The 19,189-nt window shown below is 43.8% G+C and overlaps 1 protein-coding gene across 4 annotated transcripts; it reads left to right on the top strand.

Moving 5' to 3' along the window:
• Positions 1-829: 829 nt before the first annotated feature.
• Positions 830-14,968, top strand: ZBTB21 (zinc finger and BTB domain containing 21). 4 transcript variants are annotated; one of them, XM_056559726.1, is made up of 2 exons: positions 830-2,290; positions 9,807-14,968. In XM_056559726.1, the coding sequence occupies exon 2, from the start codon at positions 9,815-9,817 to the stop codon at positions 12,881-12,883; it is 3,069 nt and encodes a 1,022-aa protein (XP_056415701.1). In that variant the 5' UTR covers positions 830-2,290; positions 9,807-9,814; the 3' UTR covers positions 12,884-14,968. The 4 variants fall into 4 exon arrangements, with proteins under 4 accessions (XP_056415701.1, XP_056415700.1, XP_056415699.1 ...); XM_056559725.1 differs by having other exon boundaries at positions 831-2,290; positions 9,802-14,968; XM_056559724.1 differs by lacking the exon at positions 830-2,290 and adding an exon at positions 2,311-2,603 and having other exon boundaries at positions 9,802-14,968.
• Positions 14,969-19,189: the final 4,221 nt, after the last annotated feature.

The raw sequence follows: 19,189 nt of genomic DNA, 5'->3' as shown, positions 1-19,189 counted from the left end.
ATTGTGATGTCATACTGATACCAGATATAATTGTGACGTCATACTGATACCAGATATAATTGTGACGTCATACTGATACCAGGTATAATTGTGACGTCATACTGATACCAGATATAATTGTGACATCATACTGATACCAGATATAAATGTGACGTCATACAGATACCAGATATAATTGTGACGTCAAACAGATACCAGATATAATTGTGACGTCATACTGATACCAGATATAATTGTGATGTCATACTGATACCAGGTATAATTGTGATGTCATCCTGATACCAGATATAATTGTGATGTCATACTGATACGATATAATTGTGACGTCATACTGATACCAGGTATAATTGTGACGTCATACTGATACCAGATATAATTGTGACGTCATACTGATACCAGATATAATTGTGATGTCATCCTGATACCAGATATAATTGTGACGTCATACTGATACCAGATATAATTGTGATGTCATACTGATACCAGATATAATTGTGATGTCATACTGATACCAGATAGAATTGTGATGTCATCCTGATACCAGATATAATTGTGATGTCATCCTGATACCAGATATAATTGTGACGTCATACTGATACCAGATATAATTGTGATGTCATACTGATACCAGATATAATTGTGACGTCATACAGATACCAGATATAATTGTGATGTCATACTGATACCAGGGATAATTGTGACGTCATACTGATACCAGATATAATTGTGACGTCATACTGATACCAGATATAATTGTGACATCATAGTCATACTGATACCAGGGATGAATGTGAGGTCATATTTAAGTGATGTCATAGTCCTAGTGATAGCAAGATGACAACTTGAATGAACTTTATTAGTACCAATAGTCGCACACGGCTGTGTGCACTGACCCACCGAACCATAAGATCGTACAATGACATCATCACTGACATCACACTGTGGAGAACGATTGTCACACGATCCTGAACCCTGGGTTCTGTCGGTTACTGTCACTTCACTATCACTGGTTTATTTCACACCATTTGGTGTACTTTTGAGCTTCTTTTCTTCACAATTATCAAGACCTCTGCTTGCTGTCAGTGACCGGAAACTTTATTTACACAAGACATTGTAAGGCTGCATTCACATCTCGTTTTTACGGGTCCAAAAAAACGGAAAAAAAAGGTATGTCTCCAACCGGACTTAAACGTGTGCAACTGTATATGCCTCCTCACGTTTTTAAACCGTATTCGGTTTGAAAACGGATGTCCGTTTGCATACGTTTCAATGTTTTCCTTGAAAAAAAACGGATACGGTTTTATGTTTGTCAACATTTTAAATAAAGTTCTTTTTTTATTGAATTTCCCCAAAAAATGCAGAAAAAAAAAATGAAAACAGTATTGTGCAAACCGGGTGTAACCATACGCACATACGGTTCAATACGGTTACCATAGAACTCCATTTTAAATTAACCGTATACAGGTAGGATACGGTTTTTGACCGGGACACAAAACGGTAGTAGACTACGGTTTGTTGTACCGTTAAAAACCGTATAAACCCGTAAATGATGGAAAATGTACACAACCTGATGCTACGGTTGGCAGACGGTTTGCAATGAAATGTCTATATATACGGTTTACAATGAAATGTCTATATATACGGTTTGCAATACGGTGCGATACGGTTTTTCAATGAAACCGGATACGGGAACCTTATTGCAAAAACGAGATGTGAATGCAGCCTAACACAGGCCAGAGCGACTCTTCATCCTGTCACATATCAGCTTTACGATTCATCACCATCGCTTGCCTGTCATACATGAAGCTTTATTCACTGACAGCAAGCAGAGATCTTGGGAAACTGAAGAACTGAAGCACGAAGTATATCAGAAAGCTGCAGAAATTCTCTTTATGCTTCGCATAGGACTGGGCTACAGCACTGCATTCAATTATCCATGAGGAGAACTACAAGTCCCAGCAGAGGAGACAGGCCGCTGTGGTGTCGCGCGCACTGTCATGGCCGCCGCCGACAATAAACAATCATCCTCCTCCCCGGAGCGGCTTCCAGGCCCCGCCCTCTTTCAATGCTGGCCACACCTCCTCGTCTCCCCGCCCAACCCGGCCGCCTCAGCCAATCAGGACGCCGCACACGTGACGAGCGCTCTGTGCGATGACCTCATCTCTGGTGTGGGATGACGTCAAATTCAAGATGGATGGAATCACGGCGGCAGGAGAGCGCCGATGATATTTCGCGAACCGGGAAGAGAAAACCCGTCACGGAGAGCCATTCCCGGGGCGGCGGAGTGACGGTGAGTGTCTCTGAGACCCCCGAGAGCCGCTGTCAGGCTGCTGTCACGAGGCCGCCGTCTCCCTGACGTAACTCTGAGGTGTTTTCTCCATCGCTCCACTCCGTCTCCCCTCTCTCCGAGCCGCCTGTGCTCCCCCCGCCCTCCTCCACCAGCCGTCAGCTCGCCTGCCTCCTTTTCTCCCACCACACACCCTTCTGTTGATGCTACACGCCACGGCGCATGCGCTGCACAGCTTTCTACCGCCAAAATGGCTGACGTGTGCGCCTGCGCAGTTTCTCCAGTTGGTGGGGTGGTAACTGCGCATGCGTGAACTGTGAGAAACGATTTTCTAATCTCTTCACTCTGATTGGCTTATACCGTGTAACCGTTAGTTATGTCTCCGGGCGCGTTGTCATTTTGGCGTCGTCTTTTTGCTTACTTTTATTATTGCGTCGGTCTTCTTAAAAATGGCGGCAGATGGTTCATGACATGGGCCGAAATGGATGACGGGTGATTCCGGACACTTCTGTATTCATCACTGTGATACAGAAATGCTGGAGGGTCAGCCCATTTAAAGGAACACTCACCAAAGTGGAAATATGTCGCTAGTACAGTGGTTTCCAAACAGTGTGTCTCCACCTGTTGTAAAACTACAACTCCCAGCATGCCGGCATGCTGGGAGTTGTAGTTTTGCAACAGTATTCGTATTATTTTTCTTTAATTGCAGAACAGCTTTACTATAGGAATGTGTCATGGGAAATGTAGTCTCTATGACATGGCTGCTTACTGCTTTAGGTGGCATTACCGGAGAACGGCTGGACCGATTTGGACAAATGCGGTATCGTTGGAAAGGTGTTTTGAATAGCTTCTAATTTTTTTAGTACTAGCGCTGCAAATGTCCTTTAAGGGGACAGGGCGTGACATCACGATCCTCCAGCCCCTGCATCACCAGTCATCAGTCAGGGAGCGAAGTTCGCTCCATCCACAAGATGACAGGGGTGCTACAGGAGAGATTGTGGGGGTTCCCAGCGGCCGGACCACCGCTATCAGACATCTTATCCCTTGTCCTTTTGGATAGGGGATAAGATGTCCAGGTGCAGAGTACCTCTTTAAGGACTGAGGGTGTACCTGTACGCCCTGGTCCTGTTACCGGAGCTTAAAGTGTACAGTGACCCCCTCCCCGACCTACGATGGCCTCGACATACGATCATTTCAACATATGATGGCCTCTCAGAGGTCATCGCATGTTGATGGCAGCATCATCATACGATGCTTTTGTATGTCGAGGCCATCGCATAAACGGCTATCCGGCAGCGCAGACTGCTTCCGCTGCCACCGGATAGCCGTTTACGGTGCCCCGTGTGGTCCGCTGACGATCACTTACCTGTCCTCAGGGCTCCGGCTCGTCCTCTTCGGGATCCCCTGCATCGTCGGCGCTCTCCATCCTGTCATCCAAAAGGAGCGGCGTGTGTAACGACGCGGCGAAAGAGATGGAAGGCGACATCCAGAGCAGCGGTGACGGTCTGGAGCGGCGGGGACACATGAGTATAACCTCCAATACCAGTGGTCTACAACCTGCGGACCTCCAGATGTTGCAAAACTACAACTCCCAGCATGCTGGGTGTTGTAGTTTTGCAACATCTGGAGGTCCGCAGGTTGTAGACCACTGTCCTATACTTTACATTGCACGGATTCCTCAACATACGATGGTTTCAACAAACGATGGTTCATTTGGAACGGATTACCATCGTATGTTGAGGGATCACTGTACTAATGAGCAGAGCACGCTTCAAACCCAGTGGGTCCCAGTTGCTATGAGCATCCAGGACCCATGGTTAATGCCGGGCATCTCCGAACGGGCCGATGCCTGGCATTAACCCTTTAAATGCCGCGTTCAAAGTTGATTGCGGCATCTAAAGTGCAGGATTAACAGTGCCAGTTAGGTCAGACCAGCTGATTGGGACATCCAGGCCAAATCATTGAGTGGACAGCTGGAGGGCCCTTGCTGTCCGATCGGTGCTCTGAGGCTCTGGCCAGCGATGGCAGGCTAGAGCAGCAAAGCACCAATAACACTGATCAATGCTATGCTATGGCATAGCATTGAGCATTCTATGCAATGAAAAGATTGCATGTTATAGCCACTTATGGGGATTTAAAAAAAAAGTTAATAAAAGTGAATTAACCCCTACGCTTAAAAATACCCCCCCCCCTTCCCATTTTTTAAATAATGTAATGAAAAATAATTCTATGTGGTACTGCCACGTGCGCAAATGTCCGAACTATTAAAATATAAGGTTAGTTAAACCGCACGGTCGATGACTTAAAAACCAACCAAAGTCCACAACTGTGCATTTTTGATCACTTGATATACCATATAAAAAAAAATTATAAAAAACGATCAGAAAGTCTCATCAAAAAATGGTACTGATAAAAACTGCAGATCACAGTACAAAAAATTTGCCCTCTTATAGCCCCGAATGCGGAAAAATAAAAAAAGTTATACAGGTCAGAAGATGACAATTCTAAATATATATATTTTGGTTTTGAAGTAGATTTTGGTATGAAATGATTGATGTCGTTACAAAGTACAATTGGTGATACAAAAAACAAGCCCTTTATGTAGGTGCAAAAATGACAATTGGCCTGGTCCTTATGGTCAAAATGGGCTGGGGGTATTCCGGAGGAAAAATAAAAAATTTAAATTAACCGGGGCCAGAAAGTTATAAAGTTGTAAATTACTTTTATATAATAATCCTTCCAGTACTTATCAGCTGCTGTATACTACAGAGGAAGTTGTGTAGTTCCTTTGTTCTCTCTGCTGACACCTCTGTCCATGTCAGGAACTGTCCAGAGTCGGAGCGAATCCCCATAGCAAACTTCTCCTGCTCTGGACAGTACCTGACATGGACAGAGGTGTCAGCAGAGGTCAATGTGGTCAGACTGGAAAGAACTACACAACTTCCTGTAGAGCATAAAGCAGCTGATAAGTACTGGAAGGATTAAGAATTTTATTAATTTACAAATCTGTTTAACTTTCTGGCACCAGTTGATTTAAAAATTATATACAGTGGTCCCTCAACATACGATGGTAATTCGTTCCAAATGAACCATCACTTGTTGAAACCATCGTATGTTGAGGGATCCGTGCAATGAAAAGAATAGGAAGTTATACTCCCCTGTCCCCGCCACTCCAGACCCGTCACCGCTGCCTTGGATGTCGCCCTCAATCACTGTCGCCACGTCCCCGGGGTGTCCCCGCTGCTCCGGACCGTCTCTGCTACCTGGGTTCGCCGCTCTTAATCTCCGTCATCACGTCGTTACGCACGCCGCTCCTGTTGGATGACGGGACGGCGTGCGCAGCAATGTGATGTCGACGAAGGAGAGCGACGGCAATTCAGGGGATACTGAAGAGGATGGTCCGAAGCGCCGGGGACAGGTGAGTGATCATCACTGGACCTCACGGGGCACCTTAAACGGCTATTCGGCGGCAGCTGAAGCAGTCTGTGCTGCCGGATAGCCGTTTATGCGATGGCCCTGACATACAAAAGCATCGTATGTTGATGCTGCCTTCAACATGCGATGGCCTCTGAGAGGCCATTGTATGTTGAAATTATCATTATCATGTCGGGGCCATCGTAGGTCGGGGGGGGGTCACTGTATATTTTTTTTACTTCAAAGTTCCCCTTTTAAGGCATGTTGGAATATCGGTTTCCTGATGTCAGTATAACAGGGGTTAGTGTTCCTTTGCTAATCATATCTTTGTTATGTAATGTATGTTATGTAATGTATGTGAATCCATATAGACAAGAAACACCCTATATGAGTTGGGAAACACGTTGCATATTTTGCTGCTGCATGTTTTCCTACCCAGTGAAGTCACTGGGTAGCAAAATCAGCTGCATATTTTTCTTCCCATTGACTTTAAGGCTAGGTTCAGACTACGGAATCTCCAGGCAGAAAATTTCCGCCCGGAGATTCCGAGTGCGGCCAGTGCCGGCTCAATCAGGCGGCGCTAGGACCGTGCGGACACTGCAGTCTCCAATAGACTGCAATGTCTTCCTCGCGGATTTCCGTCTGAAGAAAGAGCAACCCCATTCTTCAGGCGGAAATTCCAAGCGGATTGTACGTTCACAAATTCCGCTTCACAAATTCCGAAGTGTGAATTTGTGAACGGAAAACCATTCACTACACTAGACATTTTAGCAAGCGGAATTTCCGCCTGCAATTTCAAAGCAAAATTGCAGGCGGAAATTCCGTAGTCTGAACCTAGCCTAATGGGTAGGAAAACATGCAGCAGCAAAATATGCAACGTGTGACCCAACCCTATATGGTGATATTTTGTATATCATGTGTAAATGTTTACTCCCCTATAAAATGACGCCCACATTAGGGTTACATGGTGACACATCACCTAAATTGCAGTAATCAGCAAAACAATTACAGTGATTTTATATGGTAAAAAAAAGTTGTAGATCGCTGTATCCATTACATAGCTTTCCATTTCTTATCTGCTGCACGCCAGTCCTGTTGCTGAGTTTTTTTCGAATGCAATCCAGAGTGTAACATAACATTCAGAATATGTGTTGTATGGGGAATGTCTTCACAGATCTTTCACAAAATCTGCTACAGAAGAAGGTCTATAATGGGGGAATTTATTGTTGTATTTACGCAGCTTATTGTGTATAGTTATCAAAAGATTTTGCACAAACAGCAATTTGTGCAAAAATTTCGCAACCTTTTTTGCTTTCACACCCACCGCTTGAATTATTTTTTTTACAACGTGCCGGGGTACTAAGCCGCTCAGCGTTTGGAACAAATTGTCATAGCCCTGCCCCCTCATGACGGCTGTCACTCCCCCTCCCATAGACTTGCATTGAGGGAGGCAAGGCGTGATGTCATGAGGGGGTGGGGCTATGACGTCACAAGCTCCCGGCTCCAGCATTCTAAACAGTTTGTCCCAAACGTTGAGTAGTGGAGTACCCCCATTAAATGCAGCAATTTTAACCCCTTAAGGACCAATACAAATAAACCTGTACGCCCCTGAAAGACCAGGCCTGTTTTTTCCCCATCGGGGATGTCTGTCTTTATTAGAGAATAACTCTGGTAACGTTTTGCCAATCACGATAATTCTGACATTGTTTTTTTGTCACAAGTTGTCCTTCATGTACATAGTAAAAGTAAGACGATATCATTTGTAGTTTTTTTTTACAATGCAAAAAATCATGAAATTTTTACAAAAAATTAAGATTTTTTGCTATTTTAACACTAATAGGTTGCATATATTTATACATGCTGACCAAATAGTTTATGAAACGTATACTTTCAGATGTCTACTTTATTTCGACGTAATTTTTTTTGTTTTTAATTAACATTTTAAATTAGTTAGAAGCCTAACAATTTAACTTGAAATTTTGAAAATTTGAAAACTACATCTTTTTTTATGTGATCTGCAAGGTTTGCAGAAATTTTAAGGTAGTAGAACATAGGAACCCCCCCCCCAAATGACCCCATTTTAAAAACTAGACCCCTCAAGGTATTCGCTAGGGGGTACAGTGAGTATTTTAACACCATAGTTTTTTGGCAGGAATTATTACAAAGTCAGTGTTAAAAATTCGAAATTTGCAATTTTTCACAAATGCTTCATTTGGGGGGCATATTTTTTGTACATCACTACTGATATTGAAAGAAATTCACCCTATATTTTATTTAGCTGCTTGTCCCATGTTCGGAAATACCCCCGCTTAGGCCATATATGGTTCCTTGGCCGCGTGGTAGGACTCAGAAGCAGAGGAGCGCCATTTGGCTTTCAGGGCAGAACAGTACCCCCACCCCCACAAGTGACCCCATTTATATACCGCACCCCTACAAGTTATTGGCTGGACCAGGGACCTCTCTGATTGGTCCTTGGTCGGCTGGCAGTATAACGCGTCTGTCTGTGACAGTTAAGGCTCCTGATGGGTATATCCGCCATGTTGTGGGAATAAGCACCCACTCATGGCGAATATATCCATCACTGCTGTGGCTGGGTAGCTCAGTGTGTCCTCTCATGACTACCGGCGGGAAATCCGCCGCTATGAGTGGACACACAAAGCTACCCAGCCGCAGCAGGGAGCTCATTACCGTGACTGCTGCATAATGTGTAGGATCACATGGTGGACATCCACAGCATATTACATTATTTATTTTTACACTTTTTAATGCTTTGGAATACTTAGTATTCCAAAGCATTGCAGTTATATTCTGCCTGCCAGTTTTCACTAGCAGGCAGCATATTAGGACGTGCCTCTGGCATAGACGGCATAGACGAGGACGGCGGCATAGACGAGGACGGTAAGGGGTGCTCAGAGGCTATGCCGGAAGAAGGACGTTCCTACGTCCGAAACTGCCGGCGTAGCCTCTGAGCGCCCCTTACCGTCCTCGTCTATGCCGCGGTGATCCCGGACCTTGGTTGTGGCGGGTCGAGGGCGGTGCGGGGGGGCATTATCGGCTTATCGGCAAGGTAATTCCCGATAAAGCCCAAAATTGTGAATATCGGCCATACCGATAATCGGTCGATCCCTACTTTTAAGTTGCATTACTGAAAGAAATGAACTTTTGCACGATATTCAAATTTTTCAGTTTTACCAATAGATATTATAGTTTCTTAATTAAATACAGAGCTGAGGAGCTTAAAGGGGTACTCCGCTGCTCAGCGTTTGGAACAAACTGTTCCGAATGCTGGAGCCGATGCCGAGAGCTTGTGATGTCATAGCCCCACCCCCTCATGATGTCACGCCCTGCCCCCTCAATGCAAGTCTATGGGAGGGGGTGTGATGGCTGTCACGCCCCCTCCCATAGACTTGCATTGAGGGGGGGCGGTGCGTGACGTCTTGAGGAGGCGGGGCTCTGAGGTCACAAGCTCCCAGCTCCAGCGTTTGGAACAGTTTGTTCCAAATGCTGAGCAGCGGAGTACCCCTTTAAAGGGGTATTCCCATAGATTTTTATGACTAGAGATGAGCAAATCTCTCAATTTGTTTTGGGAGCTTTTGCTAAAAATTAGGCATCAGATTTGTACAGGAGTGCAGACTTTTGTCAAAAGACAGGTGTCCCTGCTTCCGTACACAGAGCAGTGAGGCATACAGAGGCCCAGCTAATAGAGTTAGTGTTAGGGAGCCATCACATAACCATTGGGCCTTTTAAGACACGGACAGTCATGGACCACATTTACTTCAGTGCATAGTCAGCTACGTTAAGGTCATTTTATAAATGTATACTTTTTTTTATTCCGACTCTAAAGAGTGTTGTGTCATAGCCTAAGTAAAAACACATATACTTTTCAAAAAATGACTCAAATGTAGTCACTAGTTGACTGTGGTCAGACCATAAAGGAACACAATATCATGGGCATATCTATTTACATAAATGAGACTACCCCTTTAATAAATGAAATATTCTGTGCAGAGTTGCTTTTAATCTACTACTGGAATCTTTTCAATGTTTTCAGTGGATGACCATACGTTAGTCTGATTTGTTTTTCTTTCTCTCCCCTTAAGGTCAGACTTGACAATGGACGGACTTCTACATTATATAAATCCTGCTCACTCAATCTCTTTGCTGAGTGCATTAAATGAAGAGCGTCTGAAAGGTCAACTCTGCGATGTTCTTCTTATTGTTGGGGACCAGAAATTTCGAGCACATAAAAATGTCCTGGCTGCGAGCAGTGAATATTTCCACTGCCTCTTCATGGACAAAAACAACGAGTCTCAAAATGTCTTTCAGCTGGACTTCTGCGAGGCAGACGCATTCGACAATGTCTTGAACTACATTTACTCTTCATCATTGTTTGCTGAGAAGGGAAGCCTTGCAGCCATACAAGAACTAGGCTACAGCCTGGGTATCAGTTTTTTGACAAACATCCTTTCCAAAACTCCTCAAGCACCATTTTCTTCATGCAAGAAGTCAGGATACCACGAAGAAGATGACAGTGGGTCACAGAAAAGAAGCGTCATAGTCTGTCAAAACAAAGAGACACAAAGCAGAGACATTGGTCATTTACACCATGACAAAGGCCCAGCATCTAGGCCATCTTCTACAGGAAGGGCAAGTTCTTCTAGACATCATATGCGAACATCTGATTCACTTTCTAGCTTCTTGGCTTCTGAACGGAAGTGGCACGGGGCTTCTTTCTCAGGTGAGCAAATTGGTTCGGCAAAAAGAAAAAGCTTTCCACGTCAAAATACATGTGAAGTTGATGGTGATGAAGAACACCCCTCTGCTTCTGGCATATCAAGGGGAAGTTTATCGGAGTTGTTCAAGAAAAAAACGGCAGCGACGTCTCTCGATTCTTCCTTTACAATACCAAAAACTGAAATGGAGAGTTCGCAGATTAAAGAGGAAGACGATGACATGAACTATTATCAGCGAGTCTCGACTCCTCCTGCTAACACATCAAGCCAACAAATTGATCGCAGCGGTCCACTTGTTAAAAGTCTTCTGAGAAGATCCCTCTCCATGGATAGCCAGGTTCCCACTTACTCACAAGCTGCTGATTTTCATTCCACTCAACAGACGACCTCTCTTAAAAGTAGCTCAAGAGAAGAGGTGCCCAGTGGAATGTCTCGTAGGCACATACTAAAAGGAATCGTAAGCAAAGAAAAGGCTGCAGATCTCGGAAGACACTTCGCGACTTACTCATTGGGTACTAATACCCATAGCGACAAGGATGTTCGCGTAAAGACTGAGCCCAGTAGCCCCACTTCAGAACCTTCAGAGATACTTCAGGTAACAGTTGGGGATCAAGCACAAAGTAGAACCGTCAATCCAGAGGACGAGATCCCCGTAACCAGGTTTAATAAAAGAAAGTTTCCAGCTGATAGGAGAGTCATGCCTAAAAGGATAAAAATGAAGGACACTAGTTCTCCAGAGCCAGATGGTAACATGAGTGAAATGGCTGCAGCTGCCGATCATTTTTCAGATTCTGACGATAGCCACGAAATGAGTATCGCGTTACCAGAAATGCACCAGGACAAAAAATTTAAATGCAAACATTGCCTTAAAATTTTTAGATCGACTGCAGGTCTGAACCGTCACATGAACATGTACCACAATCCGGAGAAACCTTATTCTTGTGATATTTGCTTCAAGAGGTTCCATACAAACTTCAAAGTGTGGACGCATTGTCAGACACAACATGGTATAGTGAAGAATCCGTCACCTGCATCAAGCACACAAACCGTTTTAGATGAAAAATTCCAAAGGAAGTTAATAGACATTGTAAGAGAAAGGGAAATCAAAAAGGCACTCATCTATAAGTTGAGAAGAGGTAAAACAGGCTTTGCCGGATCAGCAAGTAGCCAAGCACAAGCTCTGAAGCGAAGCCTCCGATCCAGAACCAAATCTGCTTATACCTGCAACTATTGCGGGAAGTCTTATCGCTTTTTATCTCAGTTTAAGCAGCACTGCAAAATGCATCCAGGGGAAAAGGCTCTGTACGGGAGCAGGCACATCAGGCCCAAAGCGCCGTCACCTCCAAAGAGTCCTGAAGACAATAAGGAGATGTTTCACTGCAGGCACTGCAATCTAAAGTTGTCTTCATTTGTTGAACAGGGAAACCACGAGAGGATTTGTCGGAATGCAACTCTGTGTCCATATTGTAGCCTTCGATTTGCTTCCCCAGAACTTAAAAATGAACACGACCCAAAGTGCGAATATAAGAAGCTTACGTGTCTGGAGTGTATGAGAACATTTAAGTCCTCTTTCAGTATCTGGCGTCATCAAGTGGAAGTACATAACCAAAATACAATGGCCCCGACGGAAAATTTTTCATTACCTATGCTTGACCAGAATGGGGACCTGAACAGTACACAGAGGTTGCAGACTTTAGCTGAACCTAGCCAGGGGAATAGTTTTCATACCTCAAAGGATGACGACGTATACAGTGACTCTTCAGAACATATGAACTACGATTCAGAGGACTCAAACTGTCTCCCTGAAGATCTTAGCGTTTCCAAGCAGTTTGAAGTTCAGATCAAGGAAGAACCTTCAGATGAAATGGAGGACAGCTCCGAAGCTCTCTACGGCCACAAAGAAGACACACCCCCCTCCGAACATGGCGTGTGGTCATGCGAAAAATGTGGCAAAATATTTACAGTTCACAAGCAGCTTGAGCGTCATCAAGAACTCTTGTGCTCGGTCAAACCTTTCATTTGTCACGTTTGCAACAAAGCCTTCCGAACAAATTTTCGTCTGTGGAGTCACTTTCAGTCTCATATGGCGCAGGGAGAAGAAGGTGTTTTCAAGGAACCAGAAGGGGGTGCTCCTGTCAGCTCCCCATCCCCACCACCTCAACCACCACCACCCCCACCTCCTCCTCCTCCACCACCACCGCCCCCGACAACACTACCACCTCCTCCTCCTCTCAAAATGCAACCTGTAGAACCAGAGAGGCGCAAAAGTGTTCCGGAGAAACAGAGTTCTACAGAAAAAATGTTTGCTCCCCAGGAATCAGATACGCTTTTCTACCACGCGCCACCTCTTTCAGCCATTACATTTAAGAGACAGTTCATGTGTAAACTGTGTCACAGGACCTTCAAAACCGCCTTCAGTTTATGGAGTCACGAACAGACACACAACTAAAACCTAAGGTGCTAGAATAAAGTAACACATATATTTTGCGGGGTTGGGAAAGGGGGCTAACCATTCCTAGCCAAAATAAGACTTACACTATTATTAGTGTTCCTAAAGGACCGTAACCCCCCCCCCCCTTTCCCCGTAACGTGGCCTGAAATCTTTTTCATAAACTTTTTGACTTGGATACCCTCTCCCATCCGCATGTTATCCTCTACTTGACCACAGACATTTTTGAGCTTCGCCCTCTTGTAGAGACTGTAGGGATGTCTGTTAACATCTGTAACTTAACAAGACTGAATCTTTTAGCAGACAAGACCCGGTCTATCACCTTTTTAGCAATAATCAATAAGAGAACCTCAAGTATAGATTGGAAAAGCTTCTTAAATATAAAATGTTTTCGGAGGTGGATTGATGCTGTGCTACGTAGATTAGCATTGATAATGTAGATCATTGTAACAACCAGGATAAAGCTTCTTTTGTAGTCGACCTTTGTGATAGAGTAACAGAGGTTTTTACATTTACTGTAACTTCCTTATTTAGGAAGAATACATTTGCATCTGAAAGTGGTGTTTTTTTGTTTTATTTGTTTATTCTTTATCCTGTTTTCTTGCTGAAATGCCATAATTAATTGACACATTAGCCGCAACGTTTGGACATCCAAGTCGCCTTCTTTTTTATTTTTTTTTTAGCTATTTTTGTTTTCTCCGTAGCACAATTTTACAATCTCGAAAGATTCCCGCAGGACCTCTTACGGTTATATGATCAGGTCCACTGACTTGTCATGTGTTTGATTTACTGCTTAATTTTTTTGCTTTGTGAAAGAAATTTCAAAACTGGAATTTGAATTTATATATTTTTTTTCTGTAAATTAAGCAGTGGAAATGAAATATAGGAAGCACAATTTGAAGTTTATTTTTCATCTCTCTTTTTTTCAGTTTATACTGTGTTGTTGAGGGACTACTGAACAGAGTTTTCTTCAATAGGTTGGAAATTTGATGGTTTGGCAGGACAGTAAAAGGTCACAAATTTGGTTCGAAGACCTGCAGGCTTAGTTACAAAAGTTTGTAAGTTTGTTGGATACAGTTTTTCTAACGAATAAAACATTTAGGGCTGTCATTTTGCTTGTATGCAAGCTTTAGGTTTTTAGTAGTAAGATACAGTCCTTGTGTTGTAACCATTCCTCTCTAAGGATACAAGCTTGGGTCACCATATTGAATCCCAATGCTCCAAGCTGGCACAATCCAGTTTGGCCATCGGTAAGAGGCGGCTTCCTGCAGTAGTTGAGTATTGCAGGTGAAACCATCCATGAACACGGATCCATTGTCCAAGTCGTAACACACTCGCATTTTGATCTAGATCTGGATCTGCTCTTGGTGTCCACCAATAGATACTACATTATGATGGTTGGTAAACAAAAAGTTAGAAGTTACTGCACGCACACACACACACACGCACACACACTTGCTGCACACACCGCCAATTAAAAGGCCTCTGTATCCAAAAGTGAATTTCATTATTATACATAGAGACAACTACAAAGCGGATGATAAATTTGGCAAATATACTCCCATGCATCGAAGGGGTTGGGTGAGATTGGATAAAAAGAGTTTTACAATCATCCTCTGCCTTACACCCGCCCCACCACCCGGCCGAATCGGAGCCACCATTGACTCTGTATGGTATTGCAGTGTTTAGTTGAGAAGAGTGCTGCTGTTTCTTACGAAAATAAAGACCCATGTCATTCAACCTCTTTTATATAATCGGTTAGTAGCTCAGGGGTCCACTGTCATAAAATGTGGGTGCAGCATTTGCATGATGCCATAGCAGCTGGCGGTGGTGCACATGATGGCATCACACGCGTACATTTTTTATACAGAGGTAATGGTTAATATTTCATTGGCATTATTCATGACATAACCGCTACAAAAATACACAACTATAGGAACATAGAGGGCATGGTGTCACTTCAGGTAGATACTGCGGGTCCAAGGACACACCTTGTGCCACGAATAGCACCTCTGATCAGCATTGCCTTGGATTTATATCTCCTTATGGCAGTGTTTCCCAACCAGGGTGTCTCCAGTTGTTGCAATGCTGGGAGTTGTAGTTTTGCAACAGCTGGAGGCACCCTAGTTGGGAAAGACTGCCTTATGGAATCAGAACTCTAGCTTTACAGTAGGTTCCCATATGGATGCTATATTTTTGCTCTGTCCAAATCAGGTTGTAGCTCTGTTGCACTTATTCCCATATCCGTATTCTGTTATAATAAAACAATTAGTTGCTTTGCAGAATTAGGTCACATTCAGACAACCGTAATTGGGTCAGTATTTTTGCATCCAAACCAGGAATGAACTATGGAAAAATAGGCACCTCTTAGGGCCCATACACACTGCAGAATTCCTGCGTGCAGCACTAAATGAATCTGCGCTATGACCGTGCAGACATGCTCCGTCCCTATTGACGGTTATGAAATTCTGCAAAATAATGTAATTATTTTGCTGGGATTTAGAATTTTTGCAATGGAAGTTCTTCCACGGAAATTCCACAGTTTGCACACTGCAGTAGAAGACAATTAAAGACAATGAAAGGTTAATGAAGAGGTATCATGGACAAAGACGTATCCCCTATCCGCAGAATAGGGGGATAAATTTTAGATTGCGGGGGGTCTGAGCGCTGGGCCCCCGACCAACCCCCCCCCCCCCCCTCCGTGATCTCCTGTATGGAGCCCCGGCTCTCCTTCACAGTGGCGTGACACAACCCCTGCCCGTAGAAGGGGGCTGCCACTTCCCCTCTATATAGCTCTATGGGAGAGCCGAAGATTGCCAAACAGCTCTCTAGTAGAGCTATAATTAAGGGGGTGGGGGGGTCGTAACGTGCCACTGTGGAAGAGAGCCGTGGCTCCATACAGGAGATAACGGTGGGCCCAAGCGCTCTGATCCCCCAGATCGGGGATAAGCAGATAGGGGATACGTTTTCGTCCATGATACTTTAACGTATCGATGTAGGTTACGAATACTGACCCAAATACTGTTATGTAAAAGTGCCTTTAGTTTGTAGGACTTTACATCTTTGGTCCCTACATCGATAGGGTTCTTCTTCATGAGCTTATTACAATCTCCCAGGTAGGATGGAGACGTAATACAGTGCCCATGGCAGTGTGTGATACCCTACCGTACTTCCATAGAAACATAGGATTGACTACCGAAAAGGACTTGACAGTTCTTCTTGTCTGCCCTTATATTATTTCCATCATAGGCCCTGTTCACACTACAGAATTTCCATAAGGAAATTCTGGATGGATTCTGCTTGCTGCGCTGGTCACACCTCCGAAGTTCCATCGCAGAACTTCCGAAGAAGAATTTGATTTCGCCAGAAGATTAAACATGTTGAATTTCCCTGCAGAATCTACCAGTGAAGTCCTGTGACTGCGCTTTGGTGAAAGAGACAGTGGTTAATGGGGTACTCCACCCCTAGACATCTTAACTTTTATGCACAGGATGGACCCCCGCGATCAGACATCTTATCCCCTATCCTTTGGATAGGGGATAAGATGTCTTGAGGCGAAGTACCCCTTTAAGCACTGACTCCGGAGGAAGCTGCTGCAAGTGGAATTTCCTTGTGGAAGGGCCGTAGTGTAAATGTAGCCTTATGGTCAATATATGTTTATGTTTCCAGGCATGCTTAAAGTGTCCCGGTCGTTTAAAAAAAAAAAAAAAATTGAATGGTCGGAGTCTCAGTGCTGAGACCCCCACCAATCAGGAGAAGGAGCAAAGAGGAGCATTCTCCATCCTGAGGCCCCAATATAGTTCTATGGAGAAGTCTTGAGAAGCTGAATGGAATCAGCCAGAGAGTGAAGCCCCCTTCTCTCTGCTTGGTCTCCTGATCAGTGGGGGTCTCAGCACTGAGACCCCGACCGTTTAAAACTTTTGACATGTTTATGACTTTTTTTTTTAACGATCGGTGTCCCTTTAAATATTGTGACCTAGTGGCAGAGGAAAAAAGTGACACTAGGGTAAACACCATAGATGTGATGGCTTTTTTTTATTTTCATGTTCATATGCAGTGTGCATAAATAATTAAAAAAAAGTCTGAGGACCTCTGCCATTGGTAGACTGCAACATTACAGGACCGCCCGCGCGGAGCATAAAACTGGTCCTAGATATATAGGAATGACAAGTAGCATCACTGACAAATCGCCTTCTATGATCATTCATGTTTGTTTTATTAGCTGCCACGTTTTACATCATATACGGTTGTGAAAATTTGCTTCAATATTTTCGCCAAAAAAACTGACAAGTAAAAAAGACTAAAGACTTTAGTCCTTTTGGTTTGTTTTTTAAAAAAATGTTGTATTTCAACAGGGTTTTCCCTTGTATATGTTCATGCACAGTAATACAGTTGGTCCTCCAAAGTAGACGGGAGAACCTTGTAGACCGGCGATTCCCAACCGGGGTGCCCTCAAGCTACTGCAAAACTACAACTCCCAGCATGCCCTGACAGCACCTCTGTTGGGAAACGCTGTTGTAGGCAACTATTCTTAATGGGCTAAGCTGCTAGTAAGAGACCAATACAAAAAAATATATATATACCCTCATCATGATACATTTTGACAATTTATAGCATTAACTTAAAACTACTAATACTCTTATATAGTAGAAAAAGTTGCATCTGTCACGTGTGGCGGTGGTGCAAAAAAACTAAATCTTAACACTCTCCCAGCCCGTCAGAGCAGAATTGATAGCAGTGCGACAACACAGTAGGCTCTGCTGAGGGGTCACTATCTTGGTCTAGTGATTGGTACTTTGTGGACCGTGAGGCGCCCACTCGCTCAGTTTTAACAGCTCCTCTATCGAGCATGGACCGAAAAAAAGTTAAAAAAATAATAATTTACCCAATGGGATCTGTGCAACCGAAATAGACTTCAAATTCCACCTTGTAAACGGAAACTGGATAACATATGTATAGTTCTAGACCTTTTCGCTGGTGATTAGATAAATATATATATGTTTGTATTTGTGCAAATATTGATCTATCAGGTTTATATTAAACAAAGTATGATATCGCATAATTGTTCAGAATTTTCCCGTTTAACGAGATTCCTATTTTGTAATTGACTCGTTTGAATAAAAAGATTTTAAAAAGATTTTTCTAGCTTGTTCTAGTCCTCTCAGGGGTTACTTTTTTTTTTTTTTTGGGAGACCACCAGCTGGCAGCTGAAGATGGGCAATTCTCCCAGGGAAAAGGGTATGCAAATTAACCCATCTCCAGAAGGAAGAAAACTCTCTCTGTAAGGCTATTTTCACACAGCGGAATTTTTGAAGTGGAATCTGCTTTAAAAATTTGGTTTGGAAATTCTGCAAAATTTACTGCATGTTGAATTAAATGGGGATTCTACTATCCCATTCACTCAGTGGAATTTCCAATGTGGAAAGTCCGCTGCAGAAATTCAGCAAAAAATATTGAATTTGATCTTAAAATTTTGCAGAATTCTTTGCGAAGCCCCATTGAATTAAACGGGACACTGAGTTCCTGACAGAATCTGGGTGTTCAGCGCATTGAAATTCTGCACAAATTCCGTGAGGAATGCTCAAATCTGCAGAAAATCCGCACCCAGCTTAGAAGAATGGAATCCTGAGCAGAAGGACAGAAACTTTACTGTGTGAACATAGCCTAAGGCTTCCTTCGCCCTGAGATAATAGTGGGCACGGTCAGCAGAATCACATTGAGGACAATGCATCAGAATTTCTGTGCAGAATTTTTGGGGACCGCCTGCGATCCCGGTATGCTTTGTGCCAGATGACTGGCAGTGCAGGGCGGAGGCTTGTGACGTCATGGCCGCGCCCCGCTCGTGGCATTATGACCACGCCCCCTCAATGCAAGTTTATGGGAGAGGGCGTGCTGCACGAATGCCAGGTGCAGCAGGGAGATCGTGGGGGTCCCCAGCAGCGGGACCCCCACAATCAGACATCTTATCCCCTATACTTTGGATAGGGGATAACATGTCTAGGGGCGGAGTACCCCTTTAAGTCAATATCTAACCTATTAAAAGCCCCTTTTGCACAACTGGAGATTAGCAGCTAAACTATAATCTACTCCAAAAGGAAGAGAAAATCTTCAGACAGCTGATCTGCAATACAAGGTTTATTAATTTTACTGTTTGTAGCCACAAAACATTTGCCATGAAGTGGACCAGTCAAGTTACGTCTCTCCAGGCAGCCATGGACATGCCAAGTGTCTCACAGTCTAGACCCCCCCCCCCCTTGTTTACCCACAGTTTCCAGTTCTGGAGGACCCAGCAAAGACCATGTATTC

Source organism: Hyla sarda, chromosome 2 (assembly GCF_029499605.1).
Source record: "Hyla sarda isolate aHylSar1 chromosome 2, aHylSar1.hap1, whole genome shotgun sequence".
Taxonomy (NCBI): Eukaryota; Metazoa; Chordata; class Amphibia; order Anura; family Hylidae; genus Hyla; species Hyla sarda.
This window is presented reverse-complemented; position numbering and strand designations above follow the sequence as displayed.